Genomic DNA, 15,151 nt, shown 5'->3' on the forward strand with positions numbered 1-15,151 from the left:
TCGGTATTGAGGCATTTTACATACCAAATCATTGCCAGCTTCTATCCTCCACTGAAAGAGACGGCCGCCACTTGCTTGTGAGCTACGGCAATTCCACTACGGATTTTCAACATATTTTTGCCTTTTCTATGACCTTAACTCGCCTGCAACAAAAACTCAACTGAGGCGCAGAAAAGGCGATTTGGTAAAGTTCGCATAAATATTACGCAATGAAATCATTGCAGGAATTGATTAAAGTGATGAAAAATCATTCGTATAATCATAATATAAGTAATATGGAATTACTTTTGATGTGCAGGAATTAAAGTTCAGTTTATCGATATTTTAATAGCTATTCCATCGCCATGTTTAACGCACAAATGATTGTAACTTTTAAGGGAATCAATTTTCTATAGGATTTTTTTCCATTTTTTAAACGAAGTCAAATAAAATATACCCCACCATTCCCTAGAAAATGTTTGAGTATCATGATGACTTGCAAATATGATATCTAATCAGTTGCACAACTGATTATAAATTTGCTGGTAAACAATTATATACAGGTTCTACAGCACTTACCAAGAGATATGAACACTTCAATTGTTGGGAAAGGTAAGCTTTCCATGTCAACAATTCAGAGCCTTATTGATGTTTATGTTTGTAGGTTTTACATGTTTAAAGGTAGATCCTCTTCCATGCCATTATCAATACTTCGTTCTCTATGACAGCTATTCGGTTGTCCTTCTTGAAGGTAATTAAATTTTTATTGGGCCAACATCGAAAATAAATTAAACAGAGATAAACAGATAAAGGTACAAAAAATAAAATCAAACATAAAACGCAAATAAAAATTCCAATAATCTCATCGTGGATTCGGCCACATGCGACTTTCACGTGGCGATGGGAGCTTCAATTGATTGCCAAATCGAGGCCTCTCCTCCTGATTGACCGCCTGCTTTGACGGTGTGTTGGCGGCCGACGCCACCGAATTGTGGTTTACGAGGACATGGCGAATTCGTGGCACAGCCACGCGATTGCGCTGATGCTGAGCCCCGCCGACGGGCAGCACTGAGGAGCGACTCGTGGGCACCAATTCTTCATAGGAGATCCCGGCTTCGCGGTCATTTTCAGTGGTCTCATCGGTCATATACTCGGAATCGCTGGGCGATCTTGTATCCGGCACCGCTGATTTTGTGCGTGGCTTCTTGTTCGAGCGTGTGCCAATGCTGCGTCTGCCCAATCCCCCGCTGCGACGCAATGTGTTGTCCAGGACGCGGACCCGCTTTAGTGGCGACTTGGACGCCTTCAGCTGGCTGTTGGCCAGCCGCTGTGTGGTAGACGGCGACGGGCGTATCGAATTCAGAGAGCTCATGAGGCTGCGCTTGGCGTTGGGAGTCCGATACCCCGAAGAGCTGGCGGCTGCTGATGGATTCAGTCGCTTGTGCAGATTCCCAGTGCTCTTGGTCATATTGGGAGTGATCAGCAGGATTGTTGGGGTCTTGCGCAACGACATTGTCGAGGTCGACATTGAGGACATGTTCTTCAAAGTTCGGGGCGTGCGATGGGCCGTTGAACCGGCAGTCGGCGGTGGCATTATCAATTTGCTGCTGCTGCCCGTCCTCGTGGTGGGCGAAGCCTTCTTGCGGGCCGCGCTCTGCTTGGCCTGCCGATAGTTCTCCCATTCGCCAGCCATCAGCTCCAGTATGTTCTCGCCATAAACCAGATACGGGCCATGCGATTGCACCTCATGGGCGTGCACCAGTTCAGTGATCTGCTGCTCAATCTTGGGCAGCTTCGAGGTGATGGCCTTGCGTTCCTTTTCCTCTTTAAGGAACTGGCCGCCACGATTGTTGAAACGATTCGGCTCGTTGGCCTTTTCCCCTAGAGCCTGCATGCGGGACCAAAGTTCTGCACGGCTCTCGCACAGATCGAAAATCTCCTTGTTGCACGTGTAGAAGCTCTTCAGATCATCCAGCTCCAGGTCGTGCAGCTCCAACAGGTCTTCGTTGTAATACTTATTGTAGTAGTTGGAGAAACGCTTGCGCTCCTGCTGGCTCTTGAGCGTTAGATCCCACCACTTGCTTATCTCGACGCGCAGCTGCTCGATGAACGTCTTGAGGTTCTGGCTGCGCAGTGCCTGGCAGCGCTGCAGCTCCGAATGGAGGATGTCATAGGTGCGCTGCGTATTCTCGGTGCACTCGCGCACTCGTCGCATGGCGCTCTCGTCCGTCTCCTGGAGGCGATCCCACAGCACGTAGATCTTCTCGCGCATGTCATGGATTTTGGAGCGCAGCTCCTGGATCTGCTCGGCATAACTGTTGCGCATCTGCCGCAGCCGCTCTAGTGTCTCTGGTGTTAGATTGTGGCTCAGATCGTTCAGTAGGCGATCCTCTGCATCGGTCTGGGGCATCAGCTCGAGCATCTTCATGTCATGCTTGATGGCCTTGCGCAGCTGGTCCAGCTCCGTCTGGCGCACTGCGCGCTGAGAGCGCAGGTTTTCGAGATGGTCGCGAAAGCCGTCCATCTCATCGGGCAGGGGCAGCGGGTCAGCCAGTAGAGGGAGCGGCAGTGCGCCCAGCTCTTCGCAGAGCTGCTCCTGCTGGGGCAGCAGCTCCCCGATCTCCGCCCGACGTTTCGAGAGCTCCTCGCGCAGATGCTCAATGCTTTTGTCCAGCTTCAGCTGCCATATGATCAGTGGCACATCGTCGGGCCTCTGACCAATGTCCACCGTCTCATGGAGGAGTCGGGTGAGGTCGCTGGCCTCGGCTCGGAGTGCGGCTATGTCATCCAGGATGGCCGCCTGCTTCTCCCGCGACTCGGTCAGCAGATCCGTATAGAAATTATCCGCGTGCGCCTTGAGTTTGTGCAGAAAGTGCTCGCATGTCTTCGGCTCGAACATGAGGGACCACATTGAATGGAGCTGTAATCAATTGATTGCCAAATCGAGACCTCTCCTCCTGATTGACCGCCTGCTTTGACGGTGTGTTGGCGGCCGACGCCACCGAATTGTGGTTTACGAGGACATGGCGAATTCGTGGCACAGCCACGCGATTGCGCTGATGCTGAGCCCCGCCGACGGGCAGCACTGAGGAGCGACTCGTGGGCACCAATTCTTCATAGGAGATCCCGGCTTCGCGGTCATTTTCAGTGGTCTCATCGGTCATATACTCGGAATCGCTGGGCGATCTTGTATCCGGCACCGCTGATTTTGTGCGTGGCTTCTTGTTCGAGCGTGTGCCAATGCTGCGTCTGCCCAATCCCCCGCTGCGACGCAATGTGTTGTCCAGGACGCGGACCCGCTTTAGTGGCGACTTGGACGCCTTCAGCTGGCTGTTGGCCAGCCGCTGTGTGGTAGACGGCGACGGGCGTATCGAATTCAGAGAGCTCATGAGGCTGCGCTTGGCGTTGGGAGTCCGATACCCCGAAGAGCTGGCGGCTGCTGATGGATTCAGTCGCTTGTGCAGATTCCCAGTGCTCTTGGTCATATTGGGAGTGATCAGCTGGATTGTTGGGGTCTTGCGCAACGACATTGTCGAGGTCGACATTGAGGACATGTTCTTCAAAGTTCGGGGCGTGCGAGGGGCGTGGCATCATCAATTTGCTGCTGCTGCCCGTCCTCGTGGTGGGCGAAGCCTTCTTGCGGGCCGAGCTCTGCTTGGCCTGCCGATAGTTCTCCCATTCGCCATAAACCAGAAACGGGCCATGCGATTGCACCTCATAGGCGTGCACCAGTTCAGTGATCTGCTGCTCAATCTTGGGCAGCTTCGAGGTGATGGCCTTGCGTTCCTTTTCCTCTTTAAGGAACTGGCCGCCACGATTGTTGAAACGATTCGGCTCGTTGGCCTTTGCCCCTAGAGCCTGCATGCGGGACCAAAGTTCTGCACGGCTCTCGCACAGATCGAAAATCTCCTTGTTGCACGTGTAGAAGCTCTTCAGATCATCCAGCTCCAGGTCGTGCAGCTCCAACAGGTCTTCGTTGTAATACTTATTGTAGTAGTTGGAGAAACGCTTGCGCTCCTGCTGGCTCTTGAGCGTTAGATCCCACCACTTGCTTATCTCGACGCGCAGCTGCTCGATGAACGTCTTGAGGTTCTGGCTGCGCAGTGCCTGGCAGCGCTGCAGCTCCGAATGGAGGATGTCATAGGTGCGCTGCGTATTCTCGGTGCACTCGCGCACTCGTCGCATGGCGCTCTCGTCCGTCTCCTGGAGGCGATCCCACAGCACGTAGATCTTCTCGCGCATGTCATGGATTTTGGAGCGCAGCTCCTGGATCTGCTCGGCATAACTGTTGCGCATCTGCCGCAGCCGCTCTAGTGTCTCTGGTGTTAGATTGTGGCTCAGATCGTTCAGTAGGCGATCCTCTGCATCGGTCTGGGGCATCAGCTCGAGCATCTTCATGTCATGCTTGATGGCCTTGCGCAGCTGGTCCAGCTCCGTCTGGCGCACTGCGCGCTGAGAGCGCAGGTTGTCGAGATGGTCGGGAAAGCCGTCCATCTCATCGGGCAGGGGCAGCGGGTCCGCCAGTAGAGGGAGCGGCAGTGCGCCCAGCTCTTCGCAGAGCTGCTCCTGCTGGAGCAGCAGCTCCCCGATCTCCGCCCGACGTTTCGAGAGCTCCTCGCGCAGATGCTCAATGCTTTTGTCCAGCTTCAGCTGCCATATGATCAGTGCCACATCGTCGGGCCTCTGACCAATGTCCACCGTCTCATGGAGGAGTCGGGTGAGGTCGCTGGCCTCGGCTCGGAGTGCGGCTATGTCATCCAGGATGTCCGCCTGCTTCTCCCGCGACTCGGTCAGCAGATCCGTATAGAAATTATCCGCGTGCGCCTTGAGTTTGTGCAGAAAGTCCTCGCATGTCTTCGGCTCGAACATGAGGGACCACATTGAATGGAGCTGCTCCACATGATCGCCAGTCATCTCAAGGATCTCTCCCTTGATGGAGGTTGGGTCAACCACAGCCAATAGGAATGGGTCTTGTATTCGCGAATGGAAGGAATTTATGTGATGTGTGCAGGATTTCGATTGCACAATGTGTTGCTCAAGGAAAATGCCTCCGCACAGATAAGTGACGCCTCTCGTGTTGGCACAAATTGCACAATGAAAATTTTGTGTGCTTGATTTACCTCATGCCTCAAAGCACAAAACAAGTTGATTCTGATTGACGTGCGGCCAAAAAAACACCTACTTTATATTGCAAATAAGTTCCTTCAAGGTTTTCCAGTTGTAAAGATAATTTAGGATGAGAAATGTGTTTACTGTTGGGCAAATTGATCAGGGAGGAGCGGAAAGCGTTCTCCGTGGGATGATTGAACTCGATGCTAAAGTTCCGAATGAGTCCAGCGATGCCCAGCTCGAGCTCCATGTCCACGATGCGCTTTCCAACGCACATCCGGGGTCCAAATCCGAAGGGCAAGAACACAAACGGATTCTTCAGCTTCAAGTCATTTGCCGGGCATTGCCCGTTGGAGTCTGTGGCGTTACGAATCCAACGTTCTGGCAGGAACTCAGCAGCCTTGAGGAAGTGCTCCTCGCTTGATAGCAAGCTCAGGGGAACCATCGACACACAGGTACCAGCTGGCACTTGGTATCCGCTCAAAACGCTGTCCCGATTGAGAAATCGGCCATTGCCGATGACCAAAGGATAGATCCGTTGTGACTCTTTGATGCAGGCACGTAGATAGGGAACGTTCTTCATCGATGCCTCAGTGAATTCGGAGTCCTTCTCGGGTAGAACGTTCATCACCTCTTCTCGGAGTACGGCCTGCTTCTCCGGATTCTTGGCAAGGCACAGCAAGGCCGCTGTAAAGGTTCTTGAGGTCTGGAAAAAAAGGATGTATGAGATAAGGGTAAGTATGAGAACAACAGACTACGTACGGTATCCACTCCGGCCATTAGCATGTCCATGGCCATAACCGTCGCCACCTTTTTGTCGATCTTGAGCAGCTTTTCCAGTACACTCTAATCGCTCTCAGGGCGGACAACACCCTCCTTGGCCTCTTTCTCTAGACGCTCTATAGCTTCGTCTACATACGCTGAAGTTATTTCTTGAACGCCATCTAGGGACTTCATTAGCTTCATTAGCTTGGGTGTTTTAGCGTAACGCCAGATGGAGGGCTTCATCTCCAGATCGGCTGTTAATTCAAAAAAATCGTCCAGGTACTTGAAGAGTAACACAGCCTGGTCGTTATCGCCCGACTCTTTGAGCTGTCCCAACTGCTTGTCCAGAGCCACCACAGAGACTGACTCGAGGGTCCACCGATTTATAACGTTTAAGAAATCATCTGGAGCTTCCTGGGTATCGATATCACGGAGTGCTTTAATACTGTGAAGGGGGGAGAACATACTTGAGCGTAAACAGGGATTTATTATCAGTCATACGCACCGTTGCACAAACTCCTGGTTCACTTGGGACATCTTCTTATAGTAAAGCCGCACGTTCTTCGGCTGCATTAGGACAGGATTTAGAGCCGATCGAAAGTCGCTCCAGGTTTTTCCTTGTGTGGGTAAAGCTCCCTCCACTCCCTGGAAGAAATCCTTTCTATGAGTCTTCCGATGATAGCGAAGAGTATCGCTGCCAGGCCGATGCGGCCACACTCCTTCGTTCCGGAACACGACCTCGAAGTCCTTGGGATTGTGAGTCATCAGGTATGACGTACCTCCCATCATACCTGGTAAATATAATATGTTTCCATAGTCGTCTTGCAAAGCTTTGAACAATTTCACAATGTCCAGTTTGCTATATTTTCCTCCAGGCATAAAATTCCGAACAGTAGACAGAAAAGTTGTACTAGGAATCTGATCAAAGGGACGAGCTTGTAGCCACTCTGCATCATTTCTGGGCTCTGCTACAGCTGCTGTGGTCTGCCAACGCTACAAGAGATTTAAAAACGTATATCACTGTGATATCGGATCTATATGTATACTATATATTTACCAGCGGACTGCTGACAGAGAGGGCTGCTTTTTGCGCCTGAATTATAGATAGACCGCTGCGCACTTTCAACATTTTGCTTGTTAGGAACTTAATTCATTCACTGCCAGAGCTATACTGCTAAATCATTCCATTAGCTAGCTATTTGAAAGGCCTGCGAGAGCTTTGTTGCAAAAAGAGCTGACCGATAACAGAGCACAAACAGAACAAGAGAGCGAGAGAGTGCCAAAACACGTTCGCGGGAGCGTGCGAATGCCAAACAGAAATAATTGTAAACATTTGCCATATTTTTTTAATATAGACTGCTATTTGATCGACTATGTTATGTAAGATTAATAATAATGTATCGTTTATTAATAGTGTTTTTCGAAAAAGAGTACAAAGTGTATGATTTAAGATGTGCAATTAATGAGTCTGTTCTTCCGACTTTTTGTTCAACTTTCTGCTTCTACTTCCAACAACCGACTCCCGTATCGATAACCCCTTATCGGTTAGGTCTTTTAAACATCGGTTAAGTCTGGTTATATCGGTTAAGTCTTATCGATGGTATCTTAAGTTCAAATGTTAATTTAGATGGGATAGTGCTAACTGCTTGATACACTGTCCTTTACATTCGGCCCTCCTGCTCATCTTCATCTGTCCCAGATGATAATATATCATCGTTCTCTGAGACAAAACGCCATAGCTTCATATTGTCACTGCTCGTTGCTGTGATATTTGGCCCCTCGACTTGAGCAACCTTTCTGACGTCGTAGCGACCGTTCCGCTTTACCTTGGTGACTTCATATACTCGCTGGCCAACTTGCGTCCTGCGACGAACTGCGTCCTCTTGATCGCGACCATGTCTCCTAGTCTGTAGCCGTGCTCAGGTCGTCGTTTTTTATCATAATAGCGCTTGTACACCTCTTGCGCCTTCTCAATGTTTTGTTTCGCTTGGTCACGCAGTTCTTGGCGCTCGTTGTTAAACTGCGTAACGAACTCCTCGTTGAGCACCTCCAATAGTCGACTTTCAGCTTGTCTGTGCATCTTTGTCCCAAACATGACCTCGAATGGCGACGACTTCAACGTAGAATGCACATGCGAATTAATCGCCATCTGGACCTGTGGCACATGCTTGTACCACTTCGTTGACTCCTGAGCTGAGAGCGGTTCACCCGCTCAATCTGACCGTTGCCTCTCGCCACACCTGTCGTTGTACACACATGTTCGACTTTGTTCTCGTTGAGAAACTCGCTGAATGCGTTGGATGTAAACGCTGCTGCCCAAATGATCAACGTGCAGCGTGTATAGTGGTGTGTCACCCTTGTCAATGCAATGAAGATAGCCTTCTTGTTTGCCCAACTTTTTGCTGAAAATTATACAACTGATACAATTAGTAATCAACTTATTTACTTTCCGTTCAAGGTGAGGAATCCAGTATTGCTGCTGAACTGAGTGCATTGTCTTCGCTGTGGAGAAATGACCAACTTCATGCGATCCTTGAATGATTTCCCTTTCCATCAGCCTTGGAACCACCAATACGTCATTGCCATTTACAGATTTGAAGAGAAGACCTCCTTTAAGCTTGTAGTCTTGATATGGGTGCTGCTTCAGGATCTCAACTGTGGCTTTGATGAAATCGTCATCCTGCTGTGCTTTCTTTATCCGAGCTGTTAGCTCCGTCGTCACGAACATGCATGTCTGCGGAAAACGACTGAGACAGTCCACGTGTCTCATTCTGTCCCCTGGGCGGTGTACTGCTTTGAATGTAAAGTCCTCCATATACAGAATCCACTGGGAAACTTCTCTGGGTATATCTACTTTCGTTGTTGTCTGCTTAAACGCCGCACAGTCAGTGGCAAGATCAAATTTGATCCCCAACAGGTAGTGACGAAACTTCTTGAGTGCGAGGTATGCAGCTTTGACCTCCAAATAGTAACTGTGACGTTTGGACTCGGCTTGTGTAGTCTTTTTACTCCAATAGTAAATCGGGTGGAAATTGCCATCAGACTGCTGCAACAGAACTGCTCCGAAACCTTCTTTGGATGCATCCGTGTGGAGTTCCGTTGGCGCTTCTCGTGAGTATAAATGTAATACAGGTGCGATTACATGCAGATTCTTTAAGGTTTGTAGCGACTGTTGCTCTGCTTCGCCAATGTTGAAAACTGCTTCCATCCTGAGTAGATTCGTGAGCGGCCGGGCAACTTGTGCATAGCCAGGGATGAACTTTCTGAAAAAGCCTGTGAGTCCCAGAAATGCTTGAACTGCTTTTATGTCTTTGGGCGTAGCAAACCGACTGACAGCTGCTGTCTTCTCTTTGCCGGGCCAGATTCTCCCGTCCTCAATGATATGGCCCAGAAAGCTAATGCGTGGCTGCATGAAGCTACATTTCTTCCATTTGATCTTTAGGCCAAACTGCGCAGCTGTCTCCAGGACCAACTTTGTCTTCCTCATGCATACCTCGGGCGACGCGGCGTAAACAATTATGTCGTCCATATAAAGCTGCATAATGTCAGAGTTGATTAATTCTTGAAAAATATAGCTTACGAACCGAATGAACGCAGCTGGCGAGTTCTTGAATCCGAAAGGCGCTTTATTAAACTCGAATAATCCCTCCTTTGTAACAAAGGCCGTATACGACTTGCTTTGCTCTTCCATAGGCACATGGAAAAATCCGTTTTCAAGGTCCATTATTGTAGTGTATTGACACTCAGACTTAAGCACGCGTTGTCTTCAAGATTCTCTTTTATTCTATATCCCTTGGATGGTGTGACCGTATATAGATATTAATATAATACCTAACACGCCTCTCCTTAGATGTTTAATATACATGTCATTTACAAATCTATTTTCTTATAACAATTTGATTTGTGTACTTAATCTAATTAGCGTATATAAAATTTATGTGATTTCGTATTTTTCTTTCTTCTTAATCTGTTTAGTATTTGTTTCAGTGTTTAATTTGTACATAATTTGATTTCATAATTCCTTTCTTTATATTATTTTATTGTTAAATACGCTTTACTACCTTCCCTGCCTCACGTGGTCTCAACTCTCTCCTGGTGGGTGTTGGTTGAGAAACTATTTGTTCATTGTTGGTTTTGGAATTGTCATCTACTGAACAATTGCTTTCGACATCAGGTGTTTTCGCATTAGGCGATGTATGATTGTTAGTGCTTTGGTTTCTAATTTGATCCAGGTGACGTTTTATTTCTCTGTTATTGTTCGCCAAAATACAACAATACGAACGCGGGCCCAGTTGTTGTTTTACAGTTGCCTGAGTCCAGCTTGCTTTGTTAGGATTTTTGTAGTCCCTAACCATAACTTTTAGACCCTTTAAAAATTCTGTGCTTCGTCTACCTTTGTGATTTACAACACACTCAGTCTGTTTTTTATTTATTATGCTTTCGACCGTAGGTGGTTTTAACAACGAAAATCTTGTTTTTAGTGTACGACCAAAAAATAATTTAGCAGGAGATTCGCCCGTAGTACAATGAATCGTATTTCGGTAATCGATCAAAAATCTATTTAAAATTGTATTAAAATCTTGTCTTTCATTAGCCTTTATGTTTGCATATAGTGATTTCTTAACAGTCTTTACAAAATTTTCTGCTTGACCATTAGTCGCTGGATGTCCTGGAGCAGTAAAAATGTGATTAACACCATTGTTTTCATAAACGTTTTAAAATCATCAGAAGTAAACTGTCGTCCATTGTCACTAACTAACACGTCTGGTAAACCATATCGACAAAATACTTCTCTAAGCTTGTGATAGTAAACAATGAAGTTATTTCCTTCGTTTTGAATACTTCTGCCCATTTTGTATAAGAATCTATAATAACCAATAAATGAAAACCTCTAATTGGTCCTGCAAAGTCTATGTGTACTCGACTCCAAGCCTTTCCTGTGGATTTCCACGGTATTAACAGACTCTTTTCTGGACTTGATTGTAGTTCCTGACAAGGAATACAATCTCGAATTAATTTCTCAATTTCAGAATCCATGCAAGGCCACCACACATAAGAACGTGCTAACATTTTGGTTTTTACTATTCCCAAATGCGATGCATGAAATTCTGCTAAAATAGCTTGTCTCAGTTTGGTTGGAATTACTACTCTGTGTCCCCATAAGATACAATCATATTCCACTGAAAGTTCATTTGTTTTAGAGATGTAGGCAGAAAACTCGCTGCCTTTTAATCTTGTCTTCGAACCAGTGTTAATTGCCTCACAAACTTTTGATAATATTGGGTCACGTCGTGTTTCACGAGCTATTTCTTTGAAGCTAATTTTGAACACCTTTTCGGACTGTATAAAATGTATGTAATTATAGTCTTCGTTTGGTACAGCCGTTTCCCATTGAGGCATTCTTGAGAGTCCATCTGCTATATTTAAGGTCCCCTTTATGTGTTCAACTGTATATTGAAAAACCTGACAAAGTCAGTGCCCATCTTTGCATTCGTGCAGAGGCCATCAATGGAAGTCCTTTCAGGTCTCCAAATATGCTTAGTAATGGTTTGTGATCTGTTCGAAGGATGAACTTGTTTCCTAAAAGATACTGTCTTAATTTACTCACACAGAACACTATAGCCAGGGCCTCTTTCTCGATTGTACTGTAATTATGCTCGCTTTTGGATAATGCTCTTGATACAAATGCTATTGGTTTGATATCTTCATTGCATTTATGTGATAAAACACCTGAAACTGCATGACTGCTAGCATCAGTCGTTAATACTAACGGTTGATCTGGGTTGTAGTGAACTAAAACTTGTTCAGAAGTTACTTCTTTCTTTACCTCTTCATATGCACTCTGACATTCGCGCGTCCAATTAAAATTGGTATTTTTCTTTAATAATGCATATAAAGGACTCATTATCTGAGCGAAATTATTGATAAACTTTGAATAATAATTTACCATGCCTATGAAAGCTCTAAGCTGTGATACGTTTTCCGGAGCCGGTGCAAACAATACACTCGCAACTCTATCATTGTTTTTGCTCAGTCCTATCCTGTCAATTGAAAATCCTAGGTAACAAATTTTGGATTTAAAGAACTCACATTTCTTGTCATTTAATTTAAGTCCAACTGATTTCAGTTTTCTAAGTACAGCTTTTAGGTTTGAAATATGTTCTTGAAGATCTCGTCCTGTAACTGTTATGTCATCTTGATAAACCACAACTCCTCGCATACCCTGAAACAACCCTTCCATTGTTTTTTGAAAAATAGCTGCTGCAGTTTTTTATACCAAATGGTAAGCGTTTAACTTTCAATAGTCCAATATGTGTGCTCCAAGTACACAAATTTTGAGATTGCTCATCTAAATTTAGCTGATTGTAAGCATTTGACAGGTCAAGTTTTGAATACAGTGTACCCCTTCAAGCGCTGCAAAAATGTCGTCTATTCGAGGTAGTGGATACTTTACGTCGACTAAAGACCGGTTTAATGTAACCTTATAGTCACCACAAATTCGTATGTCACCGTTTGGTTTTAAAATCGGTACCAAAGGTGTTGCCCATTCAGAACTAACAACTTGCTCTAAAATTCCATCATCTATGAATTTCGTAACTGCACTTCAATCTTTTCTTTCCATGCTAATGGTACTGACCTAGGCTTGAAAAATATTGGTTTTGCATCTTCTTTAATAGTAACGATATCGTATTCGTAGTATATGAACCTAAACAAGGCTCAAAAACTTCAGCAAACTCCGATTTAATCTGTTCTGTAATTACAGAATTTGGTTCATTTACGTACACATTGTTCACCTGCATTAACTCAAAATTAAAAGCTCTCAAAAAATGTTCTACCTAGCAAAGGTGGACTCACTGCATTGGTTACAACAACAACAATTTGTTTTTTTAGACCTCGATATTCGATCGTTGCATCGTACTCACCAATAACTTTGATGAATCTCCATTGGTAATCTACATATGGAACTAGACATTTTCTAAGTGGTCTGCTGGTATTTAAGCTTTCGTAAAATGTTTTTGGAACCAATGTGCACGGTGCACCAGTGTCGCAAGCAATTTTCGTTATGTTTCCATCAATTTTTACAGGTAAATAATATACTCCACTAGTTGAGGTTGTATCAACGCTATAGATAGAAAAGTTATAATTATCATTATCAAAATTATTATCAGAATAGGTGTCATGTTTTGTTTGAGATACATAATTTACGGATTTTTTTGATTTATTTTTTACAAATGCTCGCCAAGTGACCTATTTTTCCACAGCTGTGACATTTGCATGCCTTATACTTGCAATTGTTTGAGTTATGATTTCGCCAGCCACAGTGTGTACATGGCTGCTGCTTCTTTTCTCTGCCAGCGTCGCAGTCGTTTTCGCCGTCGCCGTCACCGTCGCTTCTGCCGCCTCTGTAACTCACGTTTCGGTTGCCCTTGAAATGACTTCTGCCGTTGCTCTTTGCTTGATCTCTGTTCTCGCCTCTTTGCCTCTGGCCATTGACTAGTCCCGTTCTTTTGATGCATGTAGTTGACGTTGTGTTCTGTCTTCCTTGTGCTGATCTTCGTCTCCATGATCATCGCCTTCTTGAGTGCATCAGCCAGAGTTAGATTTTCGTCTTCTTCACATATTCTTTCATATATAGGGTTGGAAGGCTCATCACAAATTGGTTTAATACAAACGCTTCCAGATTTGAGCCAAATTTGCATTCCAATGCCAATTGTTTAACTCGAGCATACCACTCCGCTACAGTCTCATCTTCACTTTTTGTGGACATGTGAAATTTTTTTCTTTCTCTGAATATGAGTGTAGGTGGTGTGTAGTGTGTTTTTTAAAATTTCACATAATTCTTTGTATGCTTTTGATACGGGGGATACCGGATTGCACAAACTATGTAGTACAGTGTAAGCCGCTGTACCGATCGACTTCAACAAAACTGCCTTTTTTGTGTTTTCCTCTTTCACATTCAATTCGCACAAATGTATGTCGAATTTTTCCTTCCAAATGCAGAACGTTTCTTGGTGTGGCGAAAACTCAGCAATTGTTGCCATTTGATAGAATGTTGGTGCTTCATTTTTCGTCATGTTGCTATTCATATATTATATGCACTTTTAACATGTGTTGTATATTAATACGTTTTATTTTATCCTCGTCGCCAATTATGTAGTGTATTGACACTCAGACTTAAGCACGCGTTGTCTTCAAGATTCTCTTTTATTCTATATCCCTTGGATGGTGTGACCGTATATAGATATTATAATACCTAACAATTATGGTAAACCACTTAGCCGACTGCAGTTTTTCCAAGACTTCCTCCATGATCGGGACTGGGAAGCAGTCCAGCAATACCATGCTGTTTAACTTCCTGTAGTCTACGCAAACTCTAAGTGTACCATCTTTTTTCTTCACGACGACAACTCTGCTCGCTACATTGAGAACGACTTGCGCACGATCCTTGCTCGATCCACCATTCTTCGACTGCTTCTTTACGGCACTGGCTTCGTCTGTTGATAAACGACTCGGTGAGTGATGAAACGGCTTGATTACTCCGTCGGGAACTATCTTCAGTTGGATTGGAGACTGCTTAGCAACTTCTGTGGGCATTTGGTAACTGTTTCTTATCATCTGTTCAACGTCTTTTTGATATTGCGGCGGAGCTACAAAGGATGATCTTCAGTTACATTATATATAATAAGCAAAAACGTGTATCCTTGCATATCCAGCGACGAAACGGAACTTTTTAATGAAATCATGCCCCAAAAGTGCGTCGAAATCAATCTGGCTACTGGGGACTACTAAAAACTTCTGTGTGGTCTGCAACTTATCCACGGTAACTTCTGCATAAAGTATCCAACAGGCTTTGTTGATATCTGACCCAGACCGCGCAACATAGTTGTGCACTTCAAAAGTTTAACGTTTTTCATGGTCTTCAACATACTCTCTTTGATTATGGTACATCTGACCTGTATCACAAGACAGTCAACAACAATGCGTTTATTTGAATTTTTTTCATGCGACTGCGATCCAAAATGACGCGAACTTTATCAACTTTATCAGCTTCATAAGGACAGTTACGCGAAATGTGACCATTCTGATTGCACTTTAAAACACTTTGTTTCGGCTTTGCAGTCTCTTGCGTTTGTGTTCTCCTGATCCACAGTTATAGCATTATTCTTTTTTTTACCGCTTTGCCCACTTTTCTGCTTGAAACTCGTTTTATGCTGTTCGTTATTGCCCTTCTCTTCTCCGATTTGTTCAAACGATCATAGATATCGAACTCTTATACTTATACTCGTTTCTTATGTCC

At 45.2% G+C, this 15,151-nt stretch overlaps 2 protein-coding genes across 2 annotated transcripts; both read right to left on the reverse strand.

Moving 5' to 3' along the window:
- Positions 1 to 646: 646 nt before the first annotated feature.
- Positions 647 to 5,886, reverse strand: LOC117194608 (protein regulator of cytokinesis 1-like). Its single transcript, XM_033399139.1, has 5 exons — positions 5,851 to 5,886; positions 5,345 to 5,794; positions 4,804 to 4,896; positions 1,228 to 2,833; positions 647 to 723 (listed from the first exon to the last, which is right to left on the reverse strand). The coding sequence occupies exons 1-5, from the start codon at positions 5,884 to 5,886 to the stop codon at positions 647 to 649; spliced, it is 2,262 nt and encodes a 753-aa protein (XP_033255030.1).
- A 48-nt stretch (positions 5,887 to 5,934) lies between these two features.
- Positions 5,935 to 7,038, reverse strand: LOC117194609 (probable cytochrome P450 12a4, mitochondrial). Its single transcript, XM_033399140.1, has 3 exons — positions 6,911 to 7,038; positions 6,359 to 6,846; positions 5,935 to 6,298 (listed from the first exon to the last, which is right to left on the reverse strand). The coding sequence occupies exons 1-3, from the start codon at positions 6,980 to 6,982 to the stop codon at positions 5,935 to 5,937; spliced, it is 924 nt and encodes a 307-aa protein (XP_033255031.1). The 5' UTR covers positions 6,983 to 7,038.
- Positions 7,039 to 15,151: the final 8,113 nt, after the last annotated feature.

This window comes from Drosophila miranda, assembly GCF_003369915.1.
Source record: "Drosophila miranda strain MSH22 chromosome Y unlocalized genomic scaffold, D.miranda_PacBio2.1 Contig_Y3_pilon, whole genome shotgun sequence".
In the NCBI taxonomy this organism is placed as follows: Eukaryota; Metazoa; Arthropoda; class Insecta; order Diptera; family Drosophilidae; genus Drosophila; species Drosophila miranda.